This window comes from Plectropomus leopardus, chromosome 12 (genome assembly GCF_026936395.1).
Source record: "Plectropomus leopardus strain MGB_pleo_1.0 chromosome 12, ASM2693639v1, whole genome shotgun sequence".
Classification (NCBI taxonomy): Eukaryota; Metazoa; Chordata; class Actinopteri; order Perciformes; family Serranidae; genus Plectropomus; species Plectropomus leopardus.
Genome location: NC_142187.1, coordinates 4906198 through 4922525, shown reverse-complemented (window position 1 = coordinate 4922525; position 16328 = coordinate 4906198). Strand labels below are relative to the sequence as shown.

The 16328-nt window shown below is 40.0% G+C and overlaps 1 protein-coding gene across 1 annotated transcript; it reads right to left on the bottom strand.

Annotated features, from left to right (window-relative positions):
* Nucleotides 1-685: 685 nt before the first annotated feature.
* LOC121951958 (myosin-7-like) lies at nucleotides 686-15717 on the bottom strand. The gene is made up of 39 exons (XM_088086075.1): nucleotides 15625-15717; nucleotides 14824-14878; nucleotides 14374-14581; nucleotides 13329-13472; nucleotides 12804-12960; nucleotides 12676-12703; nucleotides 12459-12564; nucleotides 11988-12080; nucleotides 11801-11864; nucleotides 11578-11676; nucleotides 11308-11411; nucleotides 9818-9956; nucleotides 9603-9721; nucleotides 9309-9458; nucleotides 9051-9221; nucleotides 8651-8960; nucleotides 8478-8557; nucleotides 8181-8386; nucleotides 7975-8098; nucleotides 7741-7877; nucleotides 7379-7634; nucleotides 7057-7299; nucleotides 6811-6987; nucleotides 6553-6698; nucleotides 6374-6464; nucleotides 5898-6287; nucleotides 5491-5617; nucleotides 5287-5405; nucleotides 4984-5180; nucleotides 4214-4397; nucleotides 3895-4060; nucleotides 3680-3804; nucleotides 3259-3567; nucleotides 2973-3176; nucleotides 2584-2880; nucleotides 2389-2493; nucleotides 2208-2303; nucleotides 1986-2120; nucleotides 686-1728 (listed from the first exon to the last, which is right to left on the bottom strand). Exons 3-39 carry the CDS (start codon nucleotides 14572-14574, stop codon nucleotides 1708-1710), a joined length of 5820 nt encoding a protein of 1939 aa, XP_087942201.1. The 5' UTR covers nucleotides 14575-14581; nucleotides 14824-14878; nucleotides 15625-15717; the 3' UTR covers nucleotides 686-1707.
* Between the last annotated feature and the right edge of the window lie 611 nt (nucleotides 15718-16328).

The following is a 16328-nucleotide window of genomic DNA, read 5'->3' as shown; positions in this document are numbered from 1 at the left end:
GGAGTTAAGGGCATGACATGTAATAAGAGAAGACACAGGACTCCCTGAATTTCACACAATAGGAGTCTGGGGCCTCTCTCTCCTCCCTCCTGCCCCAAATCATTTTTTAGTCTCCAGCAGCAGCAACAATGACCGAGAGCTGACATCAGCATCAAGGCAGAGCTCTGTACAGACAGGTAAGTATAGAACTGTCAGTTCAGGGTAGAAAAGAACATTAATCCTTATTATGCATTGTATATATTTTATTCTCTTGATTTATTTCAGTATATGAACAAGATATTTGACTACTGATTTTTCAAAAATCCTCCCTCGCCCTTCGGAGGAACAGGTATTTGCTGAGCAGCTGCAAGTGATTATGCATGGTATTATGGTTAGGCCCGCGTATGAGCCTTTGTTTATTGCTGACCTTGAGGCTCAGGCTCTTGGGCTTTCTTTAACTCTATTTTGAGAAAAAGGGATTTGCTTTATCTCTCTCTATTTTAGAAATCACCTCTCCATAACATCCCACTTTTTAGACTCTCTGCCCCTGAATTTTCCTGCCAAGGCCTAACCCTCAAGGATAATGACATTGACCATCCTGTTTAGTTTAAAATAATTGTGCATGTGTGTGTGTGTGTACACAAAAAAATGTACAGCACAATGTTCAATGACCCAACTAACTCCTTAAAAAAAGCAGAATACAATGTTGTGCAACAGCTTGATGAGATTTTATTAAGCACTACAGGTTATGAGTATTGATAGTGGAGGAGATCTATGTATATAATGAAGTATTAGGGCCACTGTTAGAAAAAGAAAATCACAGATTCTGCGTATTAACGCACAATAACATGAGAAAAAAGTCATAATATTTTGAGAATGAAGTCAAAATGGAGTAGGTGTCGCCAAGTTATATTCTTCCTCGCTTGAAGGCGAATTTGCTCTGTTTGTACCCCTACTACGCCTAAAGGAATGTGGCTGAGTGCTGCGCTTGATCAGAAGTGTTAAAATTCGTGCGGACAATCAGCCACTCATTGATGACATCGATGCCTGATTAGAAATGAAATTTTTTGCATCCAAGTTTCAGTTTTTAACCTCTGCTGAAGAGCATCACACGGCTTCTGCCCTAATCTTCATCTCATCCAGAGAGAGTCACATGGTTAGGTGTCAGATGGTTGTGTAAGGGGGTATTACCTTATCAGCAGCGCACAGAGTATTAATGTAATACACAGTAGATTATAGGACTGCCTTTCAAATCATTTGCAGAAATGCATCACATTCTTATGCCATGACTGAGCTCTCAGTACCTGCTGTGCTAAAGCTACTGCTTCAAAACACACCTGCCTATTATGTCATACTTTGTGTAACTGTTTTAATTTTCTCTCTAATCAGACAAGTGTCTTACTGGTGAAACCTATACCATCCAGTCATTACAATAACTTATTTGTCAGATAAAAGATAGATTGCTAGGACAGGGTATTTAGATCTCAACTTGTTTTGCATATAAATTACAACTGATTCTTGTAATATGACATTTTTTTCTTGAAACATTATGAATTTATTCTAATTAAATTCCAAATTTAATAGTGCAATGTTATGTTTTGTTTCGTCAAAATATTATGACTTTATTCTCGAATCTCAATTTTTTTCTCCCTTAAAGTAGGCCTATTACTCCATTGTGCATCTACAGTTACACGGCAGGCAAAGGGGGTTTCTGCAGGCTCCAAAGCTTCACTCCTCCTCAAACCCTTTCTGTTACAGCCGGGGAATTTGGAAGAAGAAAGAAAAAAGAGAAACAGCAGTCAGTGTCTTCAGATTAGTATTGCTTGAATGCCACAAAGCAATGCATACACGAACAGACTCAGATTAACTGAAGGACCCTATTTTAACTTAACATGTGTTTGCACTAATACTTAAAGAGCAGAGCGACATGTTAAATGCAGCCAACAGAGGGCAGCATGTGTCAGGGTCAGATGCTGTGCACCTGCTACAGAGTGCATGCTTCAAACCTTGGAGCCGGCTTCACGGCTCTTGGCCCGCAGCTTGTTGACCTGAGACTCAGCGATGTCAGCCCTCTCCTCAGCCTCGTCCAGCTCGTGCTGCAGCTTACGGAACTTGCCAAGGTGGACGTTAGCCTGTTCCTCCTGTTTATGATAAGTTAAAGACATATAGTTACACACAACCAGAGGAAGATGCCAGAAGAAAAAAACCATAACACACATTTCACTTACAGCTTCCTCTGAAGATCTCTTGTAGGCCTTCACCTTCAGCTGCAGCTTATCTACCAGATCTTGGAGTCGGGCAAGATTCTTGCGGTCTTCCTCAGTCTGTGGAAATAAAACACTAGGTTAAGTGAATATCCTTTAGAAGAACATTCACCACACATGCTGGCTATTGAATCTTGCTACAAACCTGATAAGTAAGTTCTTTGATGCGGCGCTCATATTTGCGGATGCCCTTCACTGCTTCGCTGCTTTTCTTCTGCTCCATTTCAACCTCATTTTCCAGTTCCTTCACCTACTCCGGGAAAACACATTTTTGGTAACTCAAAGTAACTCACTGTTAACAAAAAACAACCAAAATCATAAATGTAAAATATATACTCACCCTGGCCTCGAGCTTCTGCACCTGCTTCTTGCCTCCCTTCATGGCGATCTGTTCAGCTTCATCCAAACGGTGCTGGAGGTCTTTGATGGTTTGCTCCATGTTCTTCTTCATACGCTCCAGGTGAGCACTGGTGTCCTGCTCTTTCTTCAGCTCCTCTGCCATCATGGCAGCATCAGTAATGGCCTTCTTGGCCTTCTCTTCAGCATTCCTGCACTCCTGCACCGCTTCCTCCACTTCAGTCTGAAGCTGGGACGTATCAGCCTCCAGCTTCTTCTTTTGGTTTATCAGGCTAGTGTTCTTTTATTATACAATTAAGGCAAATTCATTATACAGTTCATTATAGAGCAACATTTTTTTTAATAAAACAAATTCTAAGTTATCTGCTGTACCTGTGAGTGCAGTAGCTGCACCCTTTCAGTAACATCCAGCAGCTCTTGCTCAGCAAGTTTGCGACTTCTGTCAGTTTGCTCCAGAGCAGCCCTGAGCTCCTCCAGTTCAGCCTGAAGCAGATGGTTGCGTCTCTCAACGATGGCAATGTTCTCTTTAAGATCTTCATTGGATCGAAGAGACTCATCAAGCTGGAGTTGTGCATCCTGAAAATGTACAATAGCCTCCAGTTATAATGTTACCATAAAAATGATGCTGATTACAATGAAGGTATGTCCCCTTTTTCACCTTTAGATGTGCATGAACAGCCTTAAGTTGTTTCTGAGCCTCAGCTGCCTGCCTGTTGGCCTGGCTCAGCTGGATCTCCATCTCATTGAGGTCTCCCTCCATCTTCTTTTTCAAGCGGAGGGCCTCATTCCTGCTGCGAGTCTCTGCCTCGAGAGAGCTTTGCAGGTTGTCAATCATCCTCTGCAGGTTCCTCTTGCTCTGCTCCATCTCCTCATCTTTCTCTGCTATTTTACGCTCCATGTCTGCCTTAATCTGGCTGAACTCGAGCTGGGCTCTGAGAATCTTGCCCTCCTCATGCTCCAGAGAAGCCTAAGATAAACATCAGAAGTTTTGCTAATCGTATATATTTCCAACTATTCACAAAATTACAGCAGCTTCATTTTGAAACTCTCATAGAAGTATGTAGAGGACTTGGTCTTACCTCTGCTTCCTCAAGGGCAGACTGAATCTCACTCTTTTCCTGCTCCAGCTGCTTGCGAACTTTCTCCAACTCATGAATGGTTTTTCCTCCCTCACCAAGTTGCTCAGTGAGGTCAGAGATCTCCTCTGTGTATAAAAGTAGTTGTATTTAATTGTTTTTTTGCCCCTTGCAGTGTATATGCATTGCTTATTTAGGCACATTCAATGATACATTACCCTGAAGATTCTTGTTTTCTCTCTTCAGGGTCTCCAGATGGTCAAGAGATTCTTCGTAGGAGTTCTTCAGTTTGAAGAGCTCAGTGCTCAGAGACCTGGCCTCTTTCTGAGAGCTCTCTAGCTCACACTGACACTCCTCATATTTCTGCTTCCACTCAGACAGGATCTGGACATTGAGATGCAAGTTGTATGAATTCAGGTTTAGCTCATCACAACAGGGCCTTTACAGTAGAAAATATTTATTGTTTGAAGAGACTAATTTCTCTGTAGTAATTATTTGAAACCTTGGGTTTCTGATGATTATAAAATACTCATATACTTTGTCAAAGTTTCTTTGCTTCTTGTCCAGAGCAGCAGCAGCAGCATTAGATCTCTCCACGTCAACCATAAGATCTTCAATCTCATTCTGCAGCCTGTGTTTGGTCTTTTCCAGAGATGAACATTTAGCATTTCCTGCTTCTACAGCCTCCTCAGCATCCTGCAGACGCTGAGCCAGCTTCTTTCTGAAAAACAAAGGACTTGTTATCCACTGATGTCTAAGTGTTCTTTTTATTTTGCATTTCATACCTTTATTTGAGAGAACACAGGACATTAAGTAAGGATGTGGAAGAGTGTGCAACAAAGGTGCCCATCTTCACTCACTTCATCATGTAAAGCGCAATTTGTTTGAGCAATGTGTGACCAACCATCCGTGAATACTAAAGTTTGGTTATGCATTTTCTTTGACCCCTGTTTTCTGACCTGGATGTAGAGCCCTAGCAGATAGCCCTAATGGCTGTTCCAGCTGCTTCTTCCTGTATTTATTTTTGGTCAGAGTTTGAGACAAGTGTTTGGTTCATGCAAAAATCATGTTTGCTTGAACAGCTGTAGGAGACTCACACAGCTTGCCCCAAGATGAGTCCTAGTTTCTCCACATCCCTACAATGGAGCTGGCAGTTGCAAAATCAGCATCACCCATAGAGTAACAATGGCCACAATTATGGACATATTGTGGACATGCAGGGTTTAAAAAAATCCCTTAAGTGTTCTCTCAAACTGTTTATCTTATATCATATTTCAGATAAATGCTCTTGTATGAACTGGACTCACTTGGCCTCCTCCAGTTCCTCAGTTCTCTGGATGGCATCAGTTTCGTACTTAGTTCTCCACTGAGCCACCTCCGAGTTGGCCTTGGACATGCCACGCTGCAATTCAGCCTTGGCCTCCAGCTCCTCCTCATACTGCTCCCTGAGCAGGTCACAGTCATGACGAGCAGACTGCACTGCATGGGCTAACGCATTCTTGGCCTGGATAAATATTGATAATGTGAGTAGTTCTCTTTCACATGCAACTATGCAACTAAATGCAACTACATGCAACTAAAACGTGAATGTAATTCTACCATTTTCATACCTTTACTTCCTCCTCTAGTTGTCTTTTCAAATCTTCAAGTTGTTGATTATAGGAGTTCTTTCCTCTCGTCAGCTGAGAAATGAGAGATTCTTTTTCCTCCATCTGTCTTGAAAGCTCATCTAGAGAAGCAACAATTTGGATTGAGAATGACATTGTTCTGCATAAAACAGTTTTTATCCTACCATTAATAAGGCTAACACTGACCGTTCTCAGCTTGGAGCTTGGCTTTTTGGGTGGTTAAGTCATTGAGAGATCTCTGATTTTCGTCACACCTGTTCCTGTATTCATTCATTTGATCCTCCAAAGTTCTGCAGGTCTTCTCCAAGTTAGTCTTCGAAAGAAATACACCATATTTCACAGGCATCATTTTCTACTTTTTAACATCGCAAGACATTATTCACTAGTTTGTACTCCCAGTTCCATCCTAAAGAAAATTCTATTTTAGATTTAGGTTGTCTCATTCACCTTAACCTATTAACAAAAGATTGAAGTTGGAGGTGCTCATGTTCACTTTTCACTGCTGTGCATCATCTGTCATCATTCAGTCAACTACCTGGTTGTGAGTAAAAGCAACATGGAAATGTAACTTGAGCATCTTCACGCCCACATACCTTAGACTTAACAATAAGTTCCATACTGGAAACCACATCATCCAGCTCCAGTCTAAGCTCACTCTTCTCCTTCTCCAGTTTCTGCTTGACTCTTTGCAGGTTGTCAATCTGCTCTCCCAGATCAGCAACACTGTCAGCTTGTTTTTTCCTGAGTGTGGCAGCAGTGGCTTCATGCTGCAGAGTGGCCTCTTCAAGGTCTCTGCGGAGTTTCAGGAACTCAGCCTCCCTCTTCTTGTTCATCTCAATCTGGGCAGATGTTGCTCCACCAGCCTCCTCCAGCCTCTCACTGATCTCCTCCAGCTCTCTGGCCAAGTCTGCTCTCTGCTTCTCCACTTTGGCTCGGGCAGCTCGCTCTGCCTCCAGCTCTTCCTCCAGCTCCTCTACACGAGCCTAGTATCAGAACAAAGTGCTCAAATACAACAACAGATTTGGAATACGATTACATCTAATGAAGACCCATTAATACACATTTGTACCTGCAGCTCTTTCAGCTTCTTCTGAAGTTGAATGATGATGGCCTGCTCATCCTCAATTTTGCCATTCAGCTGGCTGATCTCAAAGTCCTTCCTGAAAAAAAATTGTTTAATCAGTGTTAGCTAGTTAAACAACTTTTCAATGACAATACTAAATTAACAATGTCATAATGATTTTGTACTTTTTCAGGCGCTCCTCCAGCTGTTGCTTGTCATTTTCTAAATCCATTACAGTCTCCAGGGTCAACTTTAAGTCTCCCTCGAGCTTTCTTTTTGCTCTCTCAAGGTCCATTCGAATCTTCTTCTCTTGCTCAAGAGATCCTTCAAGCTAAATGAAAATACATTTGATTAAAACATTGGTAAATTGATTGATTGTTTAATACATACACATACATACATGCATATAATCTAAGTAATATAGTTCAGATATGGATTCTTACATCATCCACTTGCTGCTCCAGCTTAGCCTTGGCCTTGGTCAGACTGTTGACTTTGTCTTCTTCACTCTGCAGATCATCCAGCGTTTGCTGATGAGCTTCCTGTAAGGCTTTCTTTTCCTTGGTCAACTTAGCAATGATTTCATCCTGAGCAGACATCTCTTCAACCAGGTTTTTCACCTATGAACCAAGAAAAGATGAGTTACTGGATGCCAGATCAAGTTGCTAATGTGAAACAAAGGGTCATACCTTGTTCTCAGTGGCATGCTTCTCTTTCTCCACTTTAGCCAGAGTTAATTCCAAGTCGTCAATGTCTTTCTTCAGCTCAGAGCATTCATCCTCCAGCTTCCTCTTCTTAGCAGTCAGTTCAGCATTCATCTCCTCCTCATCCTCCAGTCTTTCTGTCAGCTCTTTGGCTTTTGCCTCCAGTTGAATTTTGTTTTTGATCAGCCCCTCACATCTTTCCTCAGCATCACAGAGGTTATCTTGCTCCTGCCAAACATGTGATCTCATTAGCATATCTCTTAATTACATGTTCATAGGGGAAATGTTAGTATTGTTGCATTCTTACCGCTTGAACTTGGAGCTGCAGGTCATTCTTCTCTTGAAGAAGAGAAACCATTTTCTCCTCTAGTTCCTTCCTCCGAGCTTCTGATTTGGCATAAGCCTCTTTCAGCTTCAGGAATTCTTCCTTCATGTTGGCCATCTCCTTTTCTGCCTCAGCAGATCTCAACAGAGGTTTGATCTTGAAGTACAGCTTCATCCAGGGCCAATTCTTGACCCCCATGAATGAACGGACATTCCATTGGATCACCAATAATGCCTCTCTGAAGTATTTTTAAAAATACATTGGAAGGCTTTAGTTAACTATACAAATCAAAAAGTAATAATCTTTAAATATTTAGCAACAATATAGGCTGGGCACAAGAGTACCTGCGTTCCACCATCTTCTGATACTCAATACGAGACAGAAGTCCACGGGACCTGGCTTGAATAGCAGTGATGATTTTGGAGAGACGCTCGTCTCTCATCTCCTCAAGCAGACCCAGCAAACCAGCCTTGAAGAACACCTAACAGCACCGATGGATATTTTACTTTTTTTCCATCTACTTCATCTCCTGCTGCATTGTTCCACTTTTCTAGTATCAGAACAATTTAAGATGATACCTTAGTGTGTCCAAACTTGTACTGATTGTGATCAATATCCAGAGACCCGAGAAGTTTCTCAGCTCCCTTCCGGCTGTCAATGAACTGACCTTCAGGGATGGCAGCAGGATTTAGGATGCGATATCTGGAAAGAGATTGGAAATAATATTAACATTTTCTTTGAGAATTATTTAGCATGTGTCAACATTCAACATATCAAATGATACCTTTGTTTGAAATCTCCATAGAGGATCCTGTTGGGGAAGCCCTTTCTGCAGATCCTGATGCCTTCCAGCACACCGTTACAGCGCAGCTGGTGCATCACCAGGGGGTTCTCCATGGCCCCAGGAGTCTTGGTCTCATTGGGGATGATGCAGCGCACAAAGTGAGGGTGAGTAGACCTCAAGTTGGTCATCAGCTTGTTCAGGTTCTCCTGTTAATATAAAGAGGCATACATTAACACATGTTGGCTGTTGAGGAACACTGCATCATACAAAATATCATTTAACAATCATAAACAATACCCTATGAAGAGCAGACACTGTCTGAAATGATGAACCCTTCTTCTTCTTCTCTTTTTTGCCTTCAACATGTTCAGCCATAGCTGTTCAGAAAAATAACCCAAAGGCTTAATGTCATAGACAAAAAAAAACAAAAAACATTGTTATTTCTGAACAAGATATTCATTCCAGGGTACCTGAATCAGCTCCAGCATAATTGGCAAAGAGCACAGATAACAGCTTGAGAGTAGACTTCTGGTAGAGTCCAACCACAGTCTCATTCAGAGGATCCTTGTTCTTTACCAGCCAGTTGTTGATATTATAATCAACAGTTCCAGCATAATGCATCAGGGCAAAATGGGCCTCTGGTTTCCCTTTGACAATTCTGGGCTTCTGGAAGTTGGCAGATTTGCCCAGGTGGTTGTCATAGAGCTTAGCTTTAAAGGTAGTGTCCGATGCTTTGGGGAACATGCACTCCTCTTCAAGGATGGACATGATACCCATGGGCTGAGGGGACAAATATACAAATGGTGAAAAATCACAATATTTTCAATCAGTCTTTATGTTTGTTGAACTATCTATTATCCAGTTTCACACCTTTTCAATCAGGTCAATGCAGGCCTGCAAGTCCATGCCAAAATCTATGAAAGTCCATTCAATGCCCTCTTTCTTGTACTCTTCCTGCTCCAGCACAAACATGTGGTGGTTGAAAAACTGTTGCAGTTTTTCATTTGTGAAGTTGATGCACAGCTGCTCAAAGGTGTTGAACTGTGAAGAGAGAAAATATAGGATTATCCATTAATGTCATGTGAAAGGAGGAATGTGTTTTGTGTGTGTGCTTATAGGATAACTCACCTCAAAAATTTCAAATCCAGCAATGTCCAGTACACCGATGAAGTATTGGCGAGGCTGCCTGGTCTCAAGTGACTGGTTGATTCTCATCACCATCCACAGGAACATCCTTTCATAAACAGCCTTGGATAGAGCTCCGACTGCATAATTCACCTGGGGAATATGATATATATGTAATCCCAATTATATAAATGCATAAACCTTGTTTTTTGCAAATGTTGTAAGTAACGTTTCTTTAAACATAAAGGTAAATAACTGTGTGAGACAAAGACTTAAAATTACTTTTTTAATTCTTACCTGAGCAACATTTTGTCCCTTGGTGACCCACTCATTTCCTACTTTGACTCTTGGGTGAAGGAGACCTTTGATGAGGTCAGCAGAGTTCAGGCCCATCAGATATGCAACTTTGTCAGCATCTGAAGAAGGACGGGGAATGCTGTAAAACTACCTTCTTACGCTAGTGCCTCTCTTGACCAGTTCTGCGTCAGTCTGACAAACCAAGCTTCTCTCACCTTCAGTGCCATCAGCCTCAGCCTGCTCCTCTCGCTGCTTCTGCTTGAATTTCATGTTGCCGTGATGCATGATGGCACCAGTCAGCTTGTACACAGAGTTCTTCTCCTCTTGAGTAAAGCCCAACACATCAAAGGCTTCCTGTGGAGGAGCACATCAGATAAGTTATTAGCATTTGGGGCAGGCAATGCAGTTTAATCAAAGTTATAAATTTGGGAAGTAAAAAATTCCACATATGTATTAGCTACCTTAATAGCTTATTAGACTAATGGGCCACTATCACATACAGACTCAAAGCAAGTGTGTCTCAACAATACATAAAACAAAGACTAATCATTACTCACCATACAATAAGAAAATAACAGCTTCCTTATGTGTACTTCCGCATCATCAGAACACAAATGTCCAGACATAACAAAAATTATGTACTCAGTTCAACAGGCATGCACACAAACACACAGAGCTTTATGAGAGGTCAGAGTCTTTCTTCTACTCTTGATCTGTATGGGGAATGCAGCACAGCCAAACAATGCACGGCTGTCCAGAGAAAAGTTGGACCTGGCTTAACTTTTGCTTGAATGCAACATGACTTCCTTCAGAAAAATTCAACCAAACACATGCAAGTTCATATTCCTAGTAGCAGTGTTAATTTTGTTAGAGAAAACTGAACTATGATTAAATATGCTAAACAGGACATTGAGACTATATAAACATGCAATGCTGTTGATGAGTGTTAAAAAAAATCATTACAATCTTTATTTATTTTTGTTGGAATATTCTAGTTTGTTTGGCGAATTAACTTTAAGAGAATATGTTGGATATTTGTTGGAATGTGGATGTTTTTGTTGATTTGCCTGCCAGTAGTGGTTGGTTTCACAAGTGTCGGTTACATGCGGGTGGATACCTTCGTAAAAGAAGGATAACATCTTATGTGGCAAAGGTTTGACTAAAATGACAAAATTATATCCTTTGGCTCCACTAGATTGACTGATGTTTTCAAAATAATTAAATGAGTAAAAAGACTAACATGTAAACAGCTCTCATGGACTAAAACTGTACTAAAACAGATCAGGTTTTCTTTGACTAAGATGAAGTAAAAATGGCCCAATTTTAAGTCAATCTTCAGACATTTGGCACAGGACTAAGACTACTTAAAAAATAAATAGTTGACAATATTAACACTACCTGATAGATTACATTGTAACCTGTAACATTGTACTTCTAACTTGTGGGTGTTTTGAAAATAGATGAAACTAGATGGACAGTGTTTTGGCATCTGACAAGACTTTAAATGCATTAATCTGTTACTCCAACTGGACTTCTTGGATGTATTTTATTCTCTCTCTGGTACCTTAACCAGCACAGCCCCCTGCATTGTTTTAACACATGAAGGGGTTGTTTTCAGTGTGAATCCCATGTAACTCCTCTAGTCATTATGGTTAGAGTTTATGTCAAATTGTAAAAAACTGAGTAAAATGAATGAGAGCCTGACATCTGTTGCCATCAGTTCCTCTGAGTCATTAATGGAGGCCACTTGGGTTTCCCCCTGAGAGATGAAGGCGTAGTCATAGGGATTATTTGTGATCAGCAGCATCTCTGGAGGACAACGAGACAGGGCGAGACAAGGTCAGACAGATGGACAGGCAACTGCAATAAAATTCCAATGACAGACGTGTTTTGTTGTTTGTTTGTTTTTTCAACTTTTTTTTCCATCTTGGCCTAGCACCACTGAGACACAAAGGAACCACAGTCTTGCACTCACCCAGAAGTTCAGGCTTCTTGTTGGACAGAATCTGATAGAAAATGTGGTAATCTCTCTCAGCCTTGAGCTGGAAGATCACACGAGATTTCTCCAGAAGGTCTGACAAGTGACAGATACAAAAGAGAAGATAATGTCATGTGTAAAATCAGCTATATTACTATGTTATACAATAATATTTACAGCATGAGTGTGTGTAAGATAAGATAAAAGTGTTTGTTCTTACATGTTTCAATATCAGCGGAGGCTAACTTCCCCCTGGTATCGAAATGAATACGGATGAATTTACCCTGAAAGAATCAAGTTTGCATTTTTAAGGCAACCTTCATATCTGCTACCACCACAGATAGTGTTTTCATGAGAACTGAATACAAAATATTCACAATTAAATCACACAAAGATTAGACACTCACAAATCTGGAGGAGTTGTCATTCCTGATGGTCTTGGCATTCCCAAAGGCTTCCAGAGCAGGGTTCGCCTGGATGATTTGATCCTCCAGGGTACCCTGTCAAAGACATTGTGTATGCTCAATCAAGATACACAAAGAGACTTCAGCTGCCTCCGGTGGCAGTTTTTGAAAGTTTTAAGAACTTTATAACCAACAAATTATATTAATTATATATATTATTAAACACAGTCGCTGCACAAACTGGAAATCATGACAGGAGTTTGATTTGTCACCAGTATGCAGAGAAAAGTGATTTCAGCATTGCTTCACATCAGGAGTTTCACTCACTTAGTCTAATGTATTACATTCTTGTTAAAGATGGTAAGAGTTGATAGCTACATTCATCTCTTTGTTGTGTTATCTGTAGTTTTTAAGCAGTTTACAACTCACCAGACCCCCTCTGACATCTCACACGTGACAAAGCTTTTCATTTACCTTGTCTTTGGCATTGGGGTCTTTCTTTATGCCTCCCGCTGCAATACTTGCAAAATACTGGATGACTCTTTTTGTGTTGACAGTCTTTCCTGCACCAGATTCTCCACTGTAATCAAAAAGGCTATAATCAGTACCTACAGTGGCATAATTTAGAAAACGATTTTACTCATAAGGATATGCTGTCATTTGTTCTTTTTAAGAATTGACTGTTACGTACGTGATCAGAATTGACTGGTTTTCACGGTCTACAAAAACAAGTAGTGAGAACACAATTTTATAAGTATCAAGATTCAGCGTACCTATATCTTACCAGAGTTACCTAAAACATTATTTATTCCTTTTTACCTGCCAGCATGTACTGGTAGGCATTATCAGAGATGGAGAAGATATGAGGAGGAGCTTCACTTCTCTTCTTTCCTCTATAAGCAACAACCACCTCTTGGTTGTAGACTGGCAGCCACTTGTAGGGGTTAACAGTCACACAGAAGAGCCCAGAGTAGGTCTGCGACAGAGAAAAGAAATATTAGTTTTAATGTCAACCATTTTCTATTTGTAAATTAAAACTTTGTTAGGTTTTGATGTATTGCTGATTTCTTGTTTTGGACACACTATTCTTCCATTTAGTATTTCTGTACTTGTGAATTTCAGTCCTTTATAATATTTTTGTTCACATCTTAAATAATGAACTAATACCAGAGGAATTATATTTATTTAAGAATAATTGCAAAATTAACACTGAAGACATTTTTTGATGTGTGTATACATTGGTCATCATATTTAGTACAAGGCTTACTCAACGCAGTCGTGGTTTGAGTGGTGCACGGTACAGTTTATTGAGAGATCTTGTCTATTGCGTCGCAGGCTACTCACATAGATCATCCATGCTGCATAACGCTCTTTGAGGTTAAACAGCACGGCGGGCTCGTGGAGGAAGGTCAGCATGGCCATGTCCTCGATCTTGTCAAACTTTGGAGGATTCTGTTGCAGAATCTGGGAATCTTTGACCACCACAGTCTGGGGAAAAATAATCCAGTTATCTGGTTAATAATAATGGTCATACAAATGTCACCTGAAAATGTTTTTTTTAAACATATTTTTATTGGTTTTTGAAAACATACAAGCAGCAGTACAACATAGCAGAAAGACAATAACGAAATAAGATGAACATATAACCATATAGGCACATAAACACATATAGAGACACTCACACACATACAAAGATGTTAAAAAAAGAAAAACGCAGTTGCACAAAATAGAGGCCCATTGTGAGTGGCTACAAAAAGATGCAAGAAGATAGATAAATATGACTTTGTTTGTTTGGAGTTATATTCAGTAAGGTGTGGGGTTAGAGTTTAGCTAAAATATATTCCATTCCAGATTCTCACAAATATATCAGAAGAGTCTTTAATGTGAATCTCAGATTCTCACATTTGAACATTTTATTTTTATGAGTAATTTAACCAAACATTCAGATCATTTCTGTTGTTATTTAAAAACCTTGTTATTGCCGACACTGCTTGTGTAACTTTAAAGAGTGTAGCACACATTATTAATGCCAGATGGCAGCAATGCTTCGTGTCATCACACACTCAACTGGAGAAACAAAACATGCATTCGAAGTAAAGTAACTGCCTTTTCATTGTGAATTATGCAATTCACACAGACTTTTGGGAGTCTGACATAACTTTTAGCTCCAACAATTTGCAAACTCTGTCCACAACCTGCCTTCTACTCCTGCTTACCCTCAGCTTATTACAATTGCTGTAATTCAGCTAAGTGCTTACACTTATTTTTAACATTGCCGTGTTAAGGTTTAGGTTGAGAATAATTTTATCGTTGCAGCAATGCTAAGAAAACTATATGTATTGTTCATTATATGAACTAAATGCTCGAATGGTATACTGAAAACACTGACCTTCCCATACTGGTTCTCCACAGTGACCTTCTCTCCATCTCGGCTGGTGATGGTTGCCTTCACAAACTCTTCCACTGGATCCGGGACAAAGCATTCTTTCTTGATATCGAAGGGACGCGTCGACGCCTCCATTCGCTCCCTGTCCGACTTCCTTAGGTACGAGGCAGCCTGCCCAAACACAGCCATCTCTGCATCCCCCATGGCTGCACTATTGTACACACAGTTAGTAGAGATGAGGATAAAGGGTTCACTCTGCCTGTATGTCAGACTTCATTTTAATATATTTTACTTTTAAACTATTGGTTTCAAGGAAAATCCTTCTTTTTTGTCTTTAAGATTTGGATTTTTCATATTCCATCTGTGTTCTCTACAGAAAACATTGTAATATAATATCAGTCTTTAATTATATTGTATGAATTGCTATGAATGCATAAGGAAAGGAGAATTTACCGTTTGATTCACCTCAGAGGACAGATGAGCTCAGATTTCAAAATATGTCAAGGACCTGAAGTGGGCAGAGAGAACAATTAGGAGACTTTGAGGATATTGTAAAATATCTGAATTATGGCAACATACTAACATCAGGGGTTCCTGCAGATCCTTAAAAAGTCTTAAAAGGCATTGATTTTGTTAAAATAGAAACAAGGCCTTATTGTTATTAAGATGACTAATCAAACATTCAAAAGTCTTTAGGATGATCAGATATGGGAAGAGGGATTTCATTAATCTTTTTTTTTCTGATGTTGTGTCATAAAAAATAAATCAAAGTGATAAGTAGCATCTATTGAAAAAATAATTTACCAAATCCCTCTTATAAAACCATAAGACTTAATGCAGTTAAATCCCAAATGCAGAGTGAGAAAAAGAAAACTTGCCAACAAAGTATTGCAATTCAAACTGATTTTTGGACAAAATTGTCCCTAACCCTAAGTAAAAATGTGGTTTATGTTTTTTCCTCACTTTTGGTTATTGTAAAATTGGTCTTCAATTTGATGCCGAGTGGCAAGTGGCAAGTCTTGAAGTGTTAAATCTAACTTGCCTTAAGCTACAGGAGCCCTGACTAACATCAATATTTGTAGAAATAACAGATATTTTGTGCCAAACATGCTGTTGCTTCAGATATATCAAAAAAGTACCTTTGCAACATTTCCATTTTGTTAAATGAGACCATATTGAAATCAAGTTATTATTAGCTTAGACAACAGACAAATGCAGCGTAAATACAAAATACAACCAGCTGTGCAGACTTACAGAGGCCAGGTGAAGAGGAAGCAGCTACTAGACCTGCAGGGAAGCAGGGATCAAATATATAACCCAGATAACCCCAGATAACCGTGCCTTACAAGGCCAAGGGCACCACCCTGACCTACTAACACACACACACACACACACACACACACACACACACACAAACACAAACACAAATCTCAACAGGTACGCTACTTCCACACACACCCCTTTTGCCCTCACACACACGCAGTGTGGTAATCGCCATTGCTTTCATCACTTAGGGCAGAGCTCTCTATGGCTCTCATGATGTCTGGCTGCCCTCTCTGACCGCATCCAAATAATGTGATTTTTCGGGAGCAGTGCCAGGAACTTTCTCCTGCATAACTCGTTTGTGACTCACCCAAACATACCCTCTCTATCTCTAATTCTGCCGCACTTTTTTTTCTGTCATCTCTTATGCCAAATTCTTTTTCCAAGTGAGGACTGGTCATGGACAGAAACCAGATTCTATTTATTGCCTGTGAAGGGAAGTGAAAAGGGTGTAAGTGTAATAAATGTATAATTTACTACCTAGGTCAAAAATAAAATGATCAAAATGCCAATATGGTTTATATCAAATTTGCATGCCATTTTCAAGTCTGCTGCTACACACTAATAGCCACAGTATTTGCAAGAAAGAATGTGTTTTTTGCTCTGGAAAAAAAAAAAATCTGTTTAAAACATTA